The 18,619-nt window shown below is 45.7% G+C and overlaps 1 protein-coding gene across 1 annotated transcript in view; it reads right to left on the bottom strand.

Annotated features, from left to right (window-relative positions):
- LOC146194263 (gonadotropin-releasing hormone receptor-like) overlaps positions 1–12,717 on the bottom strand; it is a 329,819-nt gene extending 317,102 nt beyond the window's left edge. The window contains exon 1 of the mRNA XM_084596028.1: positions 11,964–12,717. Within this exon, the coding sequence (XP_084452154.1) occupies positions 11,964–12,476 (513 nt within the window). The 5' untranslated portion in view covers positions 12,477–12,717. The remainder of the gene's footprint in view (positions 1–11,963) is intronic.
- Between the last annotated feature and the right edge of the window lie 5,902 nt (positions 12,718–18,619).

The raw sequence follows: 18,619 nt of genomic DNA, 5'->3' as shown, positions 1-18,619 counted from the left end.
CCCGTATGGGCAAGTTGGGCTCGGGTAACCACAACAACACCCATGAGGGCCCCCTTTAGGGATCAAGCGGGCAAGCCTTTTCCATGTGGGCATCATATAGGCGCGGAAAGGGCTAACTGATTACATATTCCCACATCTGGCCCTCAAGGGTCCCGCTTGGGAAATTTTAGGGCCGATGCAAATACAATTTGGGCTCTGTGTAGGAAAAGCCTGGGCTAATCTAATTGGGGCTGCCCACTCAAAAGCCGAATAGGTCCCGCATGGGCCGCGGCGGGGCTAAATACGGGTATGCCCGCACATTGCCTACATGGGACCCTTGAGGGTTACTTGAGGGAAGTTCAGACGAAAATGTGGAATTCGTGCAGAAAATTCCTGGGCTGCCCCAAATAGGGCTGCCCACCAAAAACCTAGATAATTTCCGCATGGCCGTTAGCGGGGCAGGCAAGTACTCCTTTCCGCTTCTGCCCGCATCGGTCTCTTGCGGGGCAATTTAGGGCAGATGCGATGCAAATGTGGGCCTAAAGCAAATAGATGACGGGCTAGTCCGATTGGGGCGGCCCACGCAAAAAACGAATAGGTCCCACATGGTTTGCGGCCGGGCTGAAAAGCGAGCACACCACCACGCTGCCCACACGGGTAATTCTTGGGGTACTTGCGGGAAAATGCAACATATATTCGTAGTCCATGCGGTAAAAATAAGGTCAGCCCAATTGGGGCGGCCCATGAAAGGCCGCAGTGGGCCCCAGATTGGCCGTAGGCGGGCATACCGCTCTGAAACGTCTCCACCCTATCTTTAAGGCAACATTTTATTTATGTAAATCATGTTATACCGGTCATTAATTACCTCTTCTGGAGGTTTCGCATAACTTTCCTAAGCATATCTATGCAATGAATAAAGACTATCTATGTTTACTCTACAAACTACGTTAATTATGCAGTATCGACAGAAAATATGCAACAGTAACTGTTCCGCTTTACGAGTATGTACTGAACGACCTCCAAATGTTTCCTACGGCATTACTATTCTGCACGCAGCACCGAAATAAATATTCAGACCAACAAGTTGGGGTGATGTGGGCCAGCCCACATTATTGTAGTGTTGGGAAAAAATTTCTCTCATGTTACTGAGTGTAGCATAGAAACAAAAAAATAGTGCTTAATGTTTCACACTTGATTATTGGAACTTGGGCAGCCCTGAAAATGCCCGATTCAACCCATGAGGGCAGCACGTGGGTCAGCCCGAAACGGACTGGCTTTCGCAAATCCCGCGCCTGTACAATTCAGGTATTGTAAGATTTAATCGACTTAAAAATTAAAACCTTGATCAATGGGATGTCACTGCCTGCACAAACGTGGGACCCATTAATGGTTCTGGCGTGCTGCTCACATTCGTCTACCTGGGCTGAATGCGGGCAGCCCTATTTGGGCTCAGTGCGGGCAGCCCCATTTGGGCTGCCCACACGGATACGGTTTGGGACCGATCACGGCGAAATTGGGCAGCCCACGCGGGGCCCCTCTGGGTACGTGTTGCAAATCCCGCATGGGGCCCGTATGGGCTGCCCTCACGGGCCCAACGAGGGCTCCCACGTCATAGCCCACTTTGTGCTACTTGGGTTTAACGCATATCATACTTTTAAGAGGCAGCATTATTTAGGGCGAACGCTGATTTATTATTCAAATCGACTTGAAGCACATAAGTGCTCTATTGAAGCAACTTGTGGACTAATTAGAATAAAATTTGTTTCATTAAAGAGAGTATTGAAGCAAATGTGTGCTGCAGAATTTTGATTTCAGGCCCTGTACTCTCTACAGAAACCCACGAAATTGAGGCCGTTAAAGAAAAATTGGAACAAACTTATAAACCTGTAAATCTGCATGTAAACTGCGTCTGCTGGAGCCTCTCAAGTGGACAAATGAGGAATATAAGTGTACAGCTTGGAAGAAATATTTACCATGTAAGCAAAGGATCAAGCAGGGTTTCGGAAACGGTACTTACTATCGATCGTATCCATACAAACTGTCCTCTGTAATCCAGCTCTGTAATCAGGTGATAGAAAAATGCTCGGAATATAACCAACCCTTATACATAGCATTTATTTATTACGGAAAAGCATTTGACGCAGTAGAAATCTCGGCGGTGATGCAGGCATTGCGAAATCAGGGGGTAAACGAGCCGTACCTGAAAGTGCTGAAATATATATATAGTGGCTGCACAGCAACCATGGTTCTGCATAATGAAAGTAACAAAATTTCCATAAAGAAAGGTGTTAAGCAAGGAGATACGATCTCCCCAGTACTATTCACAGCTTGCTTAGAGGAAGTACTCACAGGCTTGGTATGGGAGCAGTTATAGGGATAAGGGTAGATGGAGAATACATCAGTAATCTGCGATTTGCTGACGGCATCGCCTTGCAAAGTAACTCGGGGGATGAACTGAAAATAATGATTTATGACCTAGACACGAAAAGTAGAAAGGTAGGCTTTAAAATCAATATGCAGAAGGCTAAGGTAATGTTCAGCAGCCTCGGGAAGGAACAGCAGTTTACGTTAGATAGCGAAGCACTGGAAGTAGTAGGCGATTATGTCTACTTAGGACAGGTAGTAACCGCAGATCCGTACCGTGACAAGGAAATAACAAGAAGAATACGATTGGGATGGAGCGCATTTGGCAAGCACTCGCAGATTATGACTAGCAGCTTACCGGTATCCCTCAAACGGAAAGCATACAACAGTTGCGTCTTACCTGTACTCACCTATGGAGCTGAAACGTGGAGGCTAACCAAGAGGGTTGTACTTAAGTTGAGGGACAACTCAGAGGGCTATGGAACGAAAAATGATAGGGGTAACACTAAGAAATAGGAAGCGTGCAGTGTGGGTTTGAGAAATAACTCACGGTACTGACATTCTAGTGGAAATCAAGAAGAAATGGGCATGGACAGGAGGACATGTAGTGCGAAGAGAGGATGACCGATAGTCGCTTAGGGTAAGAAACTGGATTCCAAGGGAAGGAAAACGTAGCAGGGGACGGCAGAAAGTTAGGTGGGCGGATGAGTTTAAGAAGTTCGCAGGGGTCAAGTGGATGCAGCTAGCACAGAATCGTGTTAATTGGAGAAATATAAGAGAGGCCTGCGCCCTGCAGTGAGTATAGTCAGTCTGATGATGACATACGAGGCTGTATCCACAATTTTATTGTGTCCCCAGATCGTTATCATATTCGCAGAGACTGATGATGATGATGTTGGATTTTAATGGCGCAAGGGCGACTCAGGCCAAAGAGCGCCAAACTCAAGGTTAACGGTGTACTGAAGTGTGCATAATGTGATAGTTGTAATGTTTCATGAAGGGATAAAATATAGTGGTGTATAGGGCCTAAAAATGCATTTGCTCTGTAATATCACTAAAAACAGTGGTGTATAGGGCCTAAAATTCATTTGCGATGAATAATGAGCTGGGAAAAAAATTTAAGAAAGTATATGCAGATGCTCTAAAAGATCTCATCCGTCCTTTCAAGGAGGAACGGGCTAAAATTTCCATGTAAAAAACCTACTTCTGATGAAAATTTGAGCACCTGATTTAAAGGAAATATTGGATTGTCACCAATAAAAATAGATGGGTGTGTAGGTATTTGAAGAGTGTACAAGGAGGGAAAATGACGTCTTCTTTCTGGTTCCAGTTGTGCACATATAATTAAAACATGAATGTCAGTGAGTTGATCACCGCATCTCAAACAGTGCGGTGCAGGAGAGTTAGTTAAAAGATATGTATGCGTTGTGTATGTGTGACCAATTCTGAGTCTACACAGAGCTTCTTCTTTAAATCTGTGTTGTTTTTTTTGTGGTGTACCTGCCTATGCTTGGCTTTATTGTGTGCAGTTTATTTTCTGTTGCTGTGTCCCATTCCTCTTGCCATTCTTGCCGAATCATGTTTTTTGTGTGGCTTGAGGTCATGATATATCTTATCAATGTCTGTGTCATTTCGAACGGCAGCTGACGCAGCAAGCCTATCAGCTGCCTCGTTACCCGGTATACAGCGGTGGCCTGGCACCCAACACAGCGTAATTTTAATTTCTAGTTTATGGGCAAACATAAGGGAGTTATAAAGAGAGTTCAGGACTGGGTTCTTGTTATGCCATTTCCAAAAGGATAGGAACGTTAAAACACTGATGGAGTCTGTGTAGATGATCGACGTCTGTATTTTATTTTCTATAATGTGTCTCATAGCTAAACAGATACCATGGCATTCAGCGGTAAATATACTAGTATGTCTGTTCAGGGTTTTTGACTGTGAAAACTGTGGTCCATGTGCTGCACAGGAGACTTAAGCAGACTTCGAAGCATCAGTGTAATATTCATCACAAGTGTACTTCTCCTGAAGTGACATGAAGTGCTGCTGTATGGCAATAGGGGATGCATGTTTGCCCACTTCAAGAAACGACAGGTCACAATTAACAGTGTGCATTTCCCAAGGAGGAATTAAGTTTTTTATGGTAGTTGTATGAAGACTGGTAACTGGAACATCCAGATGTTCAATATGAGTGGCAACTCTGATTGGGTATGGTGGTGTCAGAGATGGTTTTCTTGAGAAAAGTGCAGTGCAAGTTTTGTCAAGCAGGAGCCGGCGACATGGATGATCTAATTGGCATAGAACCTTCATAGCATAAGTTACACAAGTAAATTCTCTACTTCGTTGCAGTGACCATCGGTTTGCCTCGACATAAAGGCTAGCGATTGGGCTAGTTCGAAAGGCACCCGTGGCGAGGCGAAGGCCGAGGTGGTGCACGGGATCAAGCAATTTCAGAGCAGAGGATGATGCGGACCCATAGACCATCGAGCCATAGTCAATGCGTGATAGAACTACACTATTCAGAAGGCTCAGAAGGCAGTCGCGGTCTGTGCCCCATGAAAGGTGAGAGGATTTTTAGCAGATTCATTGCTTTGAGACACTTCAGTCGCAGTTGTTTTATGTGAGCAATGACGGAAAGCTTTTCATCAAAAACTACGCCAAGAAATTTATGTTCCTTTTAAGGGCTAGGCTCTGACCATTCAATGTAATGTTGGGGTCGGGTCTGACGCCACGCTGCTTAGAGAAAAGTACACAAACACTTTTTCAGAGTTAAATTTAAACCCATTGTCATCAGCCCACCTGGACAATTTGTTAACACCTAGCTGAATCTGTCGTTCACAGATGGCCAAGTTGCAAGATTTGAAGCTTATCTGGATGTCATCAACATATACAGAGCAAGAAATGGTTTTTGGCAACACACTTTTTAAAGAGTTCATTTTGACTATGAAAGGTGTGCAACTGAGAACACCACCTTGAGGGACACCATTTTCCTGTATGTACTGCTTTGAGTATGCATTGCCAACACGAACTTTGAAGGATCGTTCAGACAAGTAACTTCGTATCGTATTCAACATGTTCCCTGTGATACCAAGAGAGGAGAGGTAGCGGATGATACCATAGCGCCAAATGGTATCATATGCTTTTTCAAGATCGAAAAAGACAGATAAACAATGCTGTTTGTGTGCAAAAGCATCCCTTGCATATGACTCAAATGCAATGAGCTGATCAGCTGTTGACCGCCCAGCTCGAAAACCAGCTTGGTTTTGATGAAGAAGACCATTGTATTCAAGGAAATGTAGAAGGCGGCGATTTACCATTTTTTCAAAAAGCTTGCATAAGCAGCTGGTTAGAGCAATAGGCCGATAACTGGCAGCAAGAGTGGGTTCTTTCCCGGGTTTTAATATCGGGATAATGATCGCTTCCTTCCATGCTTTAGGAAAGCGTCCTGTGGCCCATATTTTATTATACAGGCAGAGTAGGGTGTGAAGCGTGTCCGTATGCAGGTGTTTGAGCATTCCATATGTGATCCTGTCAGGACCTGGTGCAGTGTTCCCACATGTGCCAAGTGCAATCTTCAGCTCCTGCATGGTGAAAGGGCTATTGTACCCTCCTGTGCACGGTCTTTTATCACATATAGGCTTCCTCTCCTCAGTTACCTTGTGCCGCAAAAAGGAATCTGTATAGTGCGCTGAGCTGAATACATATTCGAAGTGTTGCCCTAGTGTGTCTGCTTGGTGTTCAAGAGAGTCACCACTGGTGCTGACAAGGGGCGCTGGGATTGTGCTATATCCTTTGAGTGCACTTATTCTGTTGTACACTTTGTGAGCATCAGGATAAGAGTTCACAGAAGAAAGGAATGATGACCAGCTTTCTCGCTTGGAGATGCGTCTAACACGTTTGACATTTGCCTTTGCACGCTTAAATCCTATTAGGTTTTCAGCCGTGGGGTATCGGCGTAACTTCGACTATGCCTTGTTTTGTGTTTCACGGCAGTCTTACATTCTGCATTCCACCACGGCCTTCGTTTGTTTCGTGGCTTCCTTGATGTTTGTGGGATGTGTTTTTCTGCAGCATCTATAATGTGCAGCGTGATCAAGAGTTGAGATTCGTCAACGCCTAAGGCAGTAACTGATGAGCAGGGCAGAGCTGAGTGTTTCCTGAACATCTCCCAGTTGGCCGCATAATCTTTAAATTTCCTGGGACTAGATGCATTTACATTTTTATTGCCTGTGTACTTCACAGAGATGGGAAAATGGTCACCTCCATATAGATTGTCAATAACAACCCACTCTGTAGCTGCCAAGAGCATCGGAGAGCCAATGGCTAAATCAATGGCTGTGTACGTATTATGAGCTGAGCTGTAGTGTGTTGGCTGTTTTGAGTTGAGTAAACATGATCCTGAGGACAACAAAAACTTTTCAATTAGTGCACCTCGGAAGTCCGTTCTTGTACATCCCCATAGTGGGTGGTGGGCATTAAAGTCTCCGACCAGCAGCCATGGTTCTGGGAGTTGGTCAATCAGCTTTTCAAAATTTTTGTTACATAGTCTATGATCTGGCGGAATATACAGCGAACATACCGTTGTTATTTTACCGAATATTGAGGCTTGTATTGCCACTGCCTCTAAGTCTGTGTTAAGCGAGATGTTTCGACAAGCGATTGACTTTTGTGTTACAATGGCAACGCCCCCGGAGGAGTGAGTACTGCCTTGCCTATCTTTCCTGAATACGCGATACTGCTTGAGAAAACTTGTGTCTGTTGGTTTCAGATAGTTTCTTGCAGACAAGCTATGTTTGGTTGGTGTTCGGCGAGGATTTCATATACGTCATCCAGATTTTTTAGAAGTCCTCGACAGTTCCAATAAATGATGCTCTCGGTAGCCATTTTGGTAGGTGTGGAAAGAATATAGAGTATAGTTAAAATTCGCCACACTTATCAGGGGGCTTAACTGGTGTGTGCTGTTTTGATTTGAGGCGGTCTAGCAGGCCCCGCCTCTCATTGGCGGACTCCCGAGGCGCCGCTGACGCTGCGGAGTCCATGCTTACCTCCATCGCCTCTGGTGAAGGCATGGAGGCAGGAGGTTTTTCAAGAGGAACCAAGTCCCTCTCAGATGTCTTTGGTGTCCCGGACGTCTGGGGAAAGTGACCTCCGAGATTGCAAAGATTGGTGCAGCCGGTGGCTGCTTAGTGAGGAGCAGTGGTGGGAGCACGTCAGCAGCATTGCACTGCGTGCCCACCGTTACTAGACGCGGCCTGGCCCCTCTGCGGGCTGCGTCAGCATAGGGAGCGGAGGAAAGCATTCTGTGCTTTTTCGCGCCTCTCCGTATGTTATCTTCTCAGTTACCTTTATATTGATTACTTTCTTTTCGGCCTGAAAGGCTGCACAGGATCGTGAGTATGCAGGGTGGGTGCCCTCACAGTTCACACATTTGTAGTCAGTTGCACTGCATTTATCGGTTGCATGGTCATGTGCGCTGCATTTCGCACATGTAAGGCGTCCTCGACATGTCTGGCTACCATGCCCGTACCGCTGACACTTGAAGCACCTGCGTGGGCTCGGTATGTACGGGCTAACTTTGCATCGGATGAATTCCACATTGATAAATTTAGGAAGTGTGCTCCGGTTGAAGGTAAGAACAATATTGTTAAGGAAAGAACACAGCGGTAAACGCTAGTTCACTCTTAGACGCACACCACACACCGCACACCACAGAACGAAGTTAGCTAGGCTTGAGCGTCGTCTTCTTCACTACTTCACATCAGCACGTCGTCGTCGTCTCGATATGCTGTGCTCCGTAACAGTTTTCCCCGCGCCGAAGAAGCACCGTCCCGGTGCGTCCTACACAGGAGAACTCGAATGATATGGTTTTAGACGGGCGACATGCACGAGTTCTGGATGAGGGGCTGTGGAAGGATTCTTGGGCTGTAAAGGGGCGATCTCATAGGTCACATCGGTGACTTGCCGCAAGACGAAGTAGGGGCCCACGTAACGAGGCAAAAGTTTTTCACACATACCGACACGGCGAGCCGGGTGCCAAAGAAGTACGAGGGAACCAGGAAACTGTTACGGAGCACAGTATATCGAGACGACGACGACGTGCTTGCTGACCCGCTCGTACATGGCGAGCCAATCTTCTACGTCGATGTGGTCGGTGCAGCAAAAGGTGCCTGGATCGCGAGGCTGCGTCATGACGACGGTGGGAGCTGATGGTGCCGCTGAAGAAGGTGTCGCGTCGGATTGCATAGTGATTGTACCAATCTGGCGGCCACTACGGAGATCCAGGTTTGGCGACTTACGTACTACCCAGCACCTCCACCAAATGTTAAGGAAAGAACACAGCGGTAAACGCTAGTTCACTCTTAGACGCGCACCACACACCGCACACCACAGAACGAAGTTAGCTAGGCTTGAGCGTCGTCTTCTTCACCACTTCACATCAGCACGTCGTCGTCGTCTCGATATACGGTGCTCCGTAACAATATGTTTCGTTTTTATTTCTTGATTCTTTCGCCTGATTGTTATTCTTTGTACTGCTGTTACACCTTGGTTCTGTAGGCCCTCAAGGAGATCTGATTCTGTTTCGTTTAGAAGGTCTCGCTCAGAAACCACTCCCTGGCACCTGTTAAGACTGCGGTGGGGTGATACTTGAACATCAAGGTGCGCAAATGTTTTTGTTGTGAGGAGGTTGTCAGACTGACTTTAGTCTGATACCTCTGTTAGTAGGTCGCCAGATCCTAGTTTTTTCGCTTTATAGTTTGCCCCAATGATGGCCTTCAGAGAGTTGGCAATCAGAAAGACTGACAGTTCATTTACTGGTTTAGATTCGGTTACAGAGCGCAAGACAAGAAATTTTGGAAAGTTCTCAGTTGGTGTCGTGATTTTTTGCGTCACTTCGGTGCGACTCCTTTTCGGGGGTCGATCAGGTTTTTTTAAAGGTAGTTTCTCCATGCAGTATGGATAGTTTAAGGGGTCCTAATATATGTCGCCTCTGGTTCACCCTTATACGCAGAGGAAGGTCCCGGAGCCCCTCGCCTGGTGGACAGGCGAGGAGCCCATCGGCCGAGGCTTGACCATGGCCTCGACCGCCACCGTTCAAAGTTTCTTCCCTCCACCTCTCAACCTATCGCCACGGTACGGATTACAGCTTCGGTATGGGGGCTCAGGGTCCGTGGTGGCACCAAGCACCAACATCTAGTTTACACAAGGTGCCCTTGCGGGGTTTCGCAGAGACTGATTAAGGTTATTTAGGAAGGTATATAATTATTTATATCTCTGTATAGAAAAAACGTTTGTGCAACTTTGTTTCGTTTTGTTCTTGCGGTTTTTTTTTTATTTTAACCTACGCATACTCTTTACAGTACTTGCGCCCATTGCGGCAAACGTTCCCGGGCTCAGCCAAATAATTCGATAAAGCAGAACAGTGTGACTATGCCGGTTAGAAACCATGTATTTATTAATGGAGTAAAGATTCACGCTATTGGTACAAACCGCTCTATCTCGAATATAGCTTTCGGACAGAAATCATATTTGTACCACTAGAACAGCCAATGCGGGAATGATAGGAGGCATCTTTGTATACCTCGAGGAACCGCAGGTCCTCGTGGAAAGAAGCAGAGAGGCCTTGCCCAACGGAAACCCGGACTAAGCATCCGACCGACATTCACGTAATTTTATTTCCCTGTTAACTATCAATAAAAGGTTGTGATCATCATCATCGTTCTTCATTTTTCATGCAAACGCATCCTTATAAATTCGTTGAATGCAGTTTTTGTGAGCTTTGTAGAACTAAATCCACTGCTATAATCGCCGAAATGGTATATAAATAAAGAAATTGTAAGGGTAAGCTTTCGTGCTGGGACTCTTCGTAGGGTCCAAACAAAGTGCTAAGACCGTGCAATGAACGAGCCAAACAGTCTTCTTTTTGGCCTTTGTTTTTGTCTCTCACACTGCGTCGTTTCCTTCGACACCAAGCATTTTTTCCCAGGGCTTTCTTCTTTTATACCAGTCAGCTATCGTGGGTGCTACGCTAAAAATATATATGGAAGAAGATTGAGGTAAGACACGCGAGTGAGAATTCTTTCATGGACCAATAAAGGGATACGTGAAGTCGTTTTTTTTTTGTTTTTTTTTGCTATCACTGTCTTACAGATAAGGCCTAATGTGCTATTTTTGTTAGCAAGGCAACAACAAAAATCTCAACGTAACAGAAGAGCTACTGAACGTGGTCTCCACGGCACCCACAAGTACAGGGTTCGAAGGAACTCTTCAAAGCGCCGGCTTGTAGTGGAATCTAGCGGTGTGTGTGGCAACCAACGTTGCGCCATTAATGATCGGAAAAAGAAGCGGTCCTAGGAGCAGGACGTGTGTGAACGAAGTGTGCACGGCTTCGATTGACCAATAGCGCGCCGCGGTGCACTGCGGCTTAAACCAAAAACTATGGAACAAAACATGGTAATCCACTCGCTGCCCTGCAAAAGGTTCTACCACAACCACCAAATATCCCTGTCTGGAGCAATTTGCGGACACTTTGTCAGCGGAAACAGCCGCATCTTCCTGCCAGAAATTTTACTTCTCTCAAAACCTTACTTTTTAAGGTAAGCTTAGCAACCACTGATGGCATTGCCTTCAGGTAATGTGAGATGCAAAAGCTTGCATAGATATTGCGTTTGTTGCAGTTAACTTCACCAGCCGAAGAGCACTCAAACTGAGAAGCATTGCAAACATTTTTTACCTCATTGAAGATATGAATAGATTTGTGAAGGCAAGCCGGTTGCTGAGCTCGCAAAGAAAAAGAAAATTCGTTCACCTGTGTTTCTCGGAGGCATAACGTGATGAACTAAAACTACAGAAGAAACAATACTGTTGAAAAAATATGTATTTTTTGCACTCAAAGATAAATTAACTCTGACGGAAGAGCGAAGCACCTTGGAACCCTTGTTTCACTAGGTCACGTTTCCTGGAATCCTGAAGTTTTTGCACTACGTTGCGCGATAGAGAGCAGCGAAATCTGAACGTTGTTTGAAGACATATGCAACCACCACAAAAGTAAAAAATTATATGTTGACCCTTTTTGCGGTTTATATCGACGGTGCTATAGGCTCGAATTGCATGTGGAGGTTATTGAACTTCAATCAGCATCACATGCCGACAAAAGGGTGGTGGCATAGATGGCCTGGAATTTTATTCCGTTTCGGATAAAATAAGACTTTCACTTGCGGGCTGAAGTAAAAAAAAAAGCACTGCCGTGTGTGAAAGCAAATAACTTTCTCCGCTTCGCTTCATTGACGCTAAACAATTAACTCTGCTGTGCGTACAGGAATAACAGACGAGCATCTTAAGCCACCACGAGAACATCTACGCACAAGACCTAACACGAGGCGCTGCTTCCCTTCTTGCAGCTGAACGTTTTCAAAACACGAATGTAGCATAGATGCGAAATTATAGTTATTCACAAATATCCTCCTGATCAGTCCAAATACATCTGTCGTTTTATTACAGGGGTACAGGCTCTAGATGAAAACAAAAAGCCTTTTCAGTGAATACTTCGACCGCTCTGACTCCTGGCCCGTCGGGGAAGAAATTTTCGCTATGAGGCTTGCAAGCGATGCGAGGCTGCTTACCTGTGGCAGGCTGAGGAACGCGGCAGAGCCCCAGGCTACGGCGACCATGCGTGCCGCGGTGCGTCGAGAGTTGGCACGGCGCATGGGGAAGCGCATGGCCGCGAATCGGTCGAAAGCGATCACCACCAGGATGAAGGTGGACAGATAGAGGGCGAACATCTGCAGGAACTTGACCAGCTTGCAGGCGGCGTCGCCCGCCCTCCACTGGACGGTCCACGTCCACGCGGCCTCGGCCAGCACGCAGAAGAAAGCCACCAGCAGATCGGCCACGGCCAGGTGAGCCAGCAGCAAATACAAGGATGAGCGGCGTCGCCGGTTGGACCATATGGACGCCAGCGTAGCCACGTTTCCCGCCAGAGACAGGACCCCGATGAGCGAGAGCACCACCACGCGCACCACCGAGGAAGGCTTGAAAACCGGCGCTGAGGGAAGGGGTGATGCGCACTCCTGGTTCCCGCACGGGTCCTGAGTAGTGTTCCGTAGGTGGCCATAGGCAGCAGTCGACGTCGCCATCGGGACGTTGCGTACCGACCGCGGTCAGACGGCGCCCAACGGCCTCGCCTCGCGGCATTCATTCGTAGGAAACAGCACGGCACGCTTCGCGACAGCCTGGGGAGGCGTTGCCTCGCGGCAGGAGTCAGGTAACACCGCCGAGCTGCCGGTAGCGCCGCGCTTCCGCGACATCACCCTTCGAAGGACGCGCTCGTTGAGTCAGCAGTATACCGGGAGGAGGACGCGAGTGGAACCCACGGCAGCGCACAACGCGGACTGCGCCGAGGGCCACCGCTGCGGGCGCCGGCCACGCGGAGACGCCACCGGCGCGCGCCAGCATTCTGCCTCGCGCGGGACCCTTTCCTCTCGGGCGTTCAGGATCGAGGGGAGAGCGGGGCGTGTTCACCGGGCGGCGTTTTGTCGCCCGCTGTTGACGCCCATGTAATCTTGTTATACGCAGGCCCGCGTGGAATGAATGCGTCGTGTCGTTGTGCGCTCTGGGCTATCTTACCCGAAATGTGTGAAAGTGGAGCAAAGTGCAACCAACTGAAACAGTACTTTACATGGGCTGACTGTGGCATGTTACTTTTCCGCGGTGCATAAAAAACAAAAACAAAATGGAAAGAAAGGAAGTGTGCGCAGATATTTGAGACACAACCCCTCCAGATGCACTCCACGGCAGGCGATGGCCACGGTCGCCTTAATTTGATAAGTTCCCTCGATTGCACAGCCTTTTAGCATATCGCTTACTGGACGCCAGAGACAAGGAGCAGCATTTTTTAGGTCTTCAACGAAGAAAAGGACAGTGATCTAAGATGATTCATTTCGATACCGGAAACATCTTTGATTTCATATTTTAATGCCGGCTATCTGGAAAAAATTCGGCGGAAGCCGACGTTTATCCTAGAAAGTGGAGAATGGAACATTCGCGTGTATGCCGGAGGGAAGTCTGTGGCTATGCACTCAGAAAGGCCGGTAAGTGTAGAGAGCCGAAGGGGAACTGGCGGAAGTGGAGGCTAGAGGGGCGGGAGGGGGGGGGCGATGCTGACTTGTAACTATGACTGGAACTGTAAATAAAAATGTGTTGAAATCAGAATTCCAATTAATTATACATAGAAATAGAAACGAGAGTGCAGTTTGCAAAGAATACAAATTTATGATCGAATTAATATTACAATATACTACATTACCATCCCTTTTAGTTAGTAACCCTAGGCAATTTTGGAACTTAGTCAATAAAAGAGATGATTCAGGCATTACGCTCAAAGACTAAAACAACCAACTAATCCCACTTGACGAGTGCGCAAATGTCCTTAACTGTGCTTATGTTTCCGATTTGTCCAAAAATCTGTATTCTGCAGCCCCTGCTTATCCTGGTGCTGGTTTTCCACCAATGGACCCTATTGTCTTTGATATTGCTGGCGTGGAAAAGTTAATTGGAAAACAAAAAATTTCTTCATCGTGTGGTGTTGACAACATCAATTCCAAGTTTCTGATCAGGACTAAAGTGTGCAGCGCTATAATACTTTCTAATCTATTCCAGCAATCTCTTCAGACAGCCTGTATTCCAGAGGACTGGAAGGTTGGGAAGGTGATTCCCTTGCACAAGTCTGGGGACAAACATTCGGCGCTAAATTATCGACCCATTTCACTTACGATCATTCCATGTAAAATCATGGAGCATGTCATTTACACTCACCTTGTATCATTCCTTCAGTCAAATGGCTTTTTTACAGATTATCAACATGGATTTCGAAAGTCATTTTCATGCGAAACTCAACTATTATCCTTTACACATGATCTAAATTCCATCCTTGACAGGGGTTCTATTGTCGATTGTATATTCCTAGATTTCTCTAAAGCGTTTGATAAGGTTTCGCATCAACAGCTGTTTTTAAAATTAAGTAAACTTAACCTTGACACTAACGTTCTTGCGTGGCTTCATTCTTTTCTTACTGATCGTTCACAATTTGTCACTGCTAATAACACTTGCTCCTTCTCTTCCCCAGTTCAATCGGGCGTTCCGCAAGGCACTGTGCTGGGACCTTTGCTTTTTCTTGTCTACATCAACGATTTACCTGATACCATATGCTCATAGATTAACCTTTTTGCAGATGACTGCGTCATATACCGCGAAATTAACAGTTATTCTGATGTAGCGCTTGTTCAGTCCGATGTTAACCGTGCTCTTGGCTGGTCTAACACGTGGAACATGCAACTAAACACTAAAAAATGCAAGTACATGCGTGTTTCTCGTCGTATTACAACACTGCCCTCATTTCATCTTAATAATATTATTCTGGAATCTGTGTCCTCTTACAAATATCTAGGCGTATATATTTCTTTTAATCTTTCTTGGAAGACGCATGTAGACCATATAACCAAAAATGCTAATCGCATGCTGGGCTACATACGTGGAAATTTAGATCTTTCTTCTAGTCCTGTAAAATTACTTCTTTACAAATCATTAGTTCGTACTAAACTAGAATATGCGTTATCTGTCTGGGACCCCAGTCAAGAAACACTCATCCATCAGCTTGAATCTGTTCAGAACCGGGGGGCACGTTTAATTCTTTCCAATTATCATCGTAACTCCAGCGTCACCACTATGAAAGCTAATTTATCGCTACCTCTGCTATCACAACGTAGGAAAATTTACCGTCTTAGCTTGTTCCATAAAATCTATCATGACAACCCCGTTCTTAAGAATAAATTATTAACAGCACCTTGTTACGTTTCAGCTCGCATCGATCATCGTTATAAGGTTGGTATTCCTGCGTGTCAAACCAATCAATTTTACAATTCATTCATCCCCAGCACGTCGGCAAGTTGGAATCACCTCCCCCGAAATGTGGTCGAAATCTCTGTGTTCAAATCTGCCTTACTCAACCTATCAGTATCATAAACACATGAATTCGTTGCAATGCCATTTTTATCTTTTCTTTCAGCTACTTTGAGATCAGCCAATTTTTTTAAAAAAACTTGTATTCTTTGTTGCGTTATTGCTTTTTGAGCGTCATTTCGTCCTTTGCAAAAGTTGCCTTTATGCCCTGTATACTTATGTGTTGCTCCTTCTCATCTGTGGGTGTGTACTCAGAATGTTTAATTGCTTATTCCTTTTATGTAACCTCTCTCTCTCTTTTTTTTTCTCGGGAGCGTCATTTATATGTATTGACATGTATTTTGTTGCTGTTTTTTATGTTATACTTTTGTAATATAACCCACTCCCCTCTGTAATGCCCTCGGGCCTTGAGGGTATTGAAATAAATAAATAAATAAACAATTGGAATTGTGGTTAGTTAAAATTCGCGTGAAGTAATAGGGAAATGTGCAATGAAATAATGCGTGAAACCGAAACTGGAAGTCTTATGGTGCCCATAAATTAATTTCAAAGCGATTGGGACAGGAAAGTGAAGACGACGTTCCCCTTCGCATTTTTCGCAATTTTCATTCTTGGTGTGTTTTTCTGGTGATGCAAGCAGTACTGTCAACCCCAACTTGACTTGGTTATTTTTTTGTTTGAAACGGTGTTCAAGGGATTGAAATTCACGTTTGAACTGCCGGAACAATTGGTGATTATGTTTCTGGACCTCGAAATTTATGAGGGTGTAGAGCACACGTGTTGGCTGTACAAGACAAAAGGAGAGAAGGCGATTTTAAGATATGATTCCGAACACTCAAAATTAATTAAACGGTCCATCGCTAACGCATGTATCATTCACAGTCTCAGGAAGTCTTTGCGTACATAAGGTAGAGCGAGGACTTAGCCAACAGGTTGCAAGGTTAAAAGATAGCGGGTACCCTGATATCCTCCTGGCCTCGATTTCGGAATAAATCCTGAAAACATTGTAGGCAAAAAATAAGGAAGAAAAAAAAATGACCCTGAAGGTTCCAAGAAGATCACGCGTCCGATTATCATTCCGTACGTACACGGAGTATCGCACGGTCTCAAAAATATTGCAGGCAGGCACGAAGTTCCTGTTTGGTTTGTTTTGGTTTGTGGGGTTTAACGTCCCAAAGCCACTCAGGCTATGAGAGACGCCGTAGTGGAGGACTCCGGAAATTTCGACCACCTGGGGTTCTTTAACGTGCACCGACAACGCACAGCACACGGGCGCCTTGCTTTTCGCCTCCACCGAAAAGCGACCGCCGAGGCAGGGATTCGATCCCGCGTCCTTGGGAACAGTAGTCGAGCGCCGTAACCACTGCGCCACCCCGGCGGGGCCGAAGTTCCTATGGTGTTCACGGCACCCAAAAAGCTATTGGGGTTGTGCGCAAAAAGAAACAGACTTTATGAGACACCAAACTAAGTTGCACCACCAACCATGAAAGGAAACACGTTGAATGCGATACAGGCGTGGTTTATTCCATTCCCCTTTCATGCAAAATGAATTATGTCGGCCAAACGGGCCGGTGCATAAACAAAAGGTTAATTGAGCATGCCAACAATGGCAAATCAATCGCGCATCCAGGAAAGCTGACTGCGCATTGTCAGCACTGCAAATGTCAGCCCCAGTTTGAAAAAACCGCTGTTATTTCGCATTCTAATAATAAAACCGAAAGAGAATCCCAGAAGCGTTAAAAATAAAATCCGTCGGGGCCGATATGTGTATCAGCAATGTATTGCTTTCATTGTATGCGAAAGAAGTTGATCTGCTTACATTATCGCGATGAGTGTGTCTAGTTGTATGCCTTTGTTTGCTGCGATGATTGCTTTCCTCAGGTTTCCTCGTGTCTTATGTTTGTCTGATGACGATCATGTTTTTGTGTATAAAATGACCTCCGTTTCATCCATTAAAATCAGTTATTAGTCCGCGCTCCGTGGTGTTGTCTTTTCTGTCATTCTCTGTGTTAGCGCGGGGAAACCACTATGAATAACCAACTAGGCCCCATTCTCGCCATTTTAGCAGCAATGTCACTCTTGGTTGTTGTATGTCATTGCCTGACTGCTGGTAATAAATCATCTGAAGGTATTTTTGTGAGGATAGAATTCTACTCATTACAAAAAATCCCAGGTCCATACGGTGATTCACGAACTTCAGTGCCTTCTTCCTTGCCGGTTTTCTTTACAGGTAAGTGAGAGTTTGTAACGAGGATTTGCCTGAAAATGCACACGTATAACATGCCTGCCGTTGAGAATTACCGCGATAGCGTTCAAGGTCAACTTCGTCGATAATCCGGCGTCGACGGCCATGCTTCAGAGTTGGCGTTGTGAGCATGGCAGGAGGTAGCTGACATGGTTAACTGACGTTACGTTTGGCAGTAGCTGCCTATCCTTTCATTTGCGAGGGTGATGGCAGGAACAGCTTGCCAGGACCTTTCCATTCACGCTGCCCTTAAGCAGCGTAGGCACGTTCGTACGATTTGTTTAAAGCGGGGCTTTGTATGTGCGCTGGTAGCACACTATCTCGGGATACCCTCAAGACAAAACTTAAGTATCCCCCATTATTTCTTGTTATGATGTTTATTTCCTTTTTAGTGGTGTAAACCTTCCAACGTGGAAACGTGTTTGAAGGAGATGGGGTATTTATTTTGAAGAGAATGTACGCTGTCACCGCATACGTTCAAACGGTGAATTTTGTGCTGCGTTATCCGCTAATCGAAGTGCTGCTCGCACTGGACGAAATTAAATCCGGGCAAGAAACGCTTTTAAATGAAATGAAAGCTATCCGTGCTAAATTGGCTGAACATGACAAAACTTTCGACGAAATTAAAATAAGGCTGACAAAAATTAATGACGACTGCGCTTCATTGAGCACGCTCAAAGCCCAGCTTGATAATGTCCAGTGTCTGGCTGAAAACAATTCGCAAAAAAAAAAAAAAAAGAATATATGATGCATAGAGTAGATGACGCTGAAGACCGTGCCCGTCGATTTAACCTTGTGTTCTTTGGCCTTAAAGAAACCGACCGCGAAACGTGGGTGGAGTCAGAAAAACTGATAATTGATCTCTGCTACACTAACCTCAATGTTTCAATCGCGCCGATTGACATAGAAAGGGCACCCAGGCTTGGCCAGTACGACGGGAACAAGGTAGACCAATAATAGTAAAATTCTCACATTTCAAGGTAAAGGAACAAGTCCTCACTAATGCAAAGAAACTAAAAGGAACCGACTACAGCCTTTCTGAAGACTATTCCCTAAATACCCGCCTAGTCCGTAAGA

This window comes from Amblyomma maculatum, chromosome 3, assembly GCF_055883805.1.
Source record: "Amblyomma maculatum isolate TAMU_Amacu chromosome 3, ASM5588380v1, whole genome shotgun sequence".
Classification (NCBI taxonomy): domain Eukaryota; kingdom Metazoa; phylum Arthropoda; class Arachnida; order Ixodida; family Ixodidae; genus Amblyomma; species Amblyomma maculatum.
The sequence above is the reverse complement of the archived record's forward strand: the minus strand, read 5'-3'. Positions and strand labels throughout refer to the sequence as shown.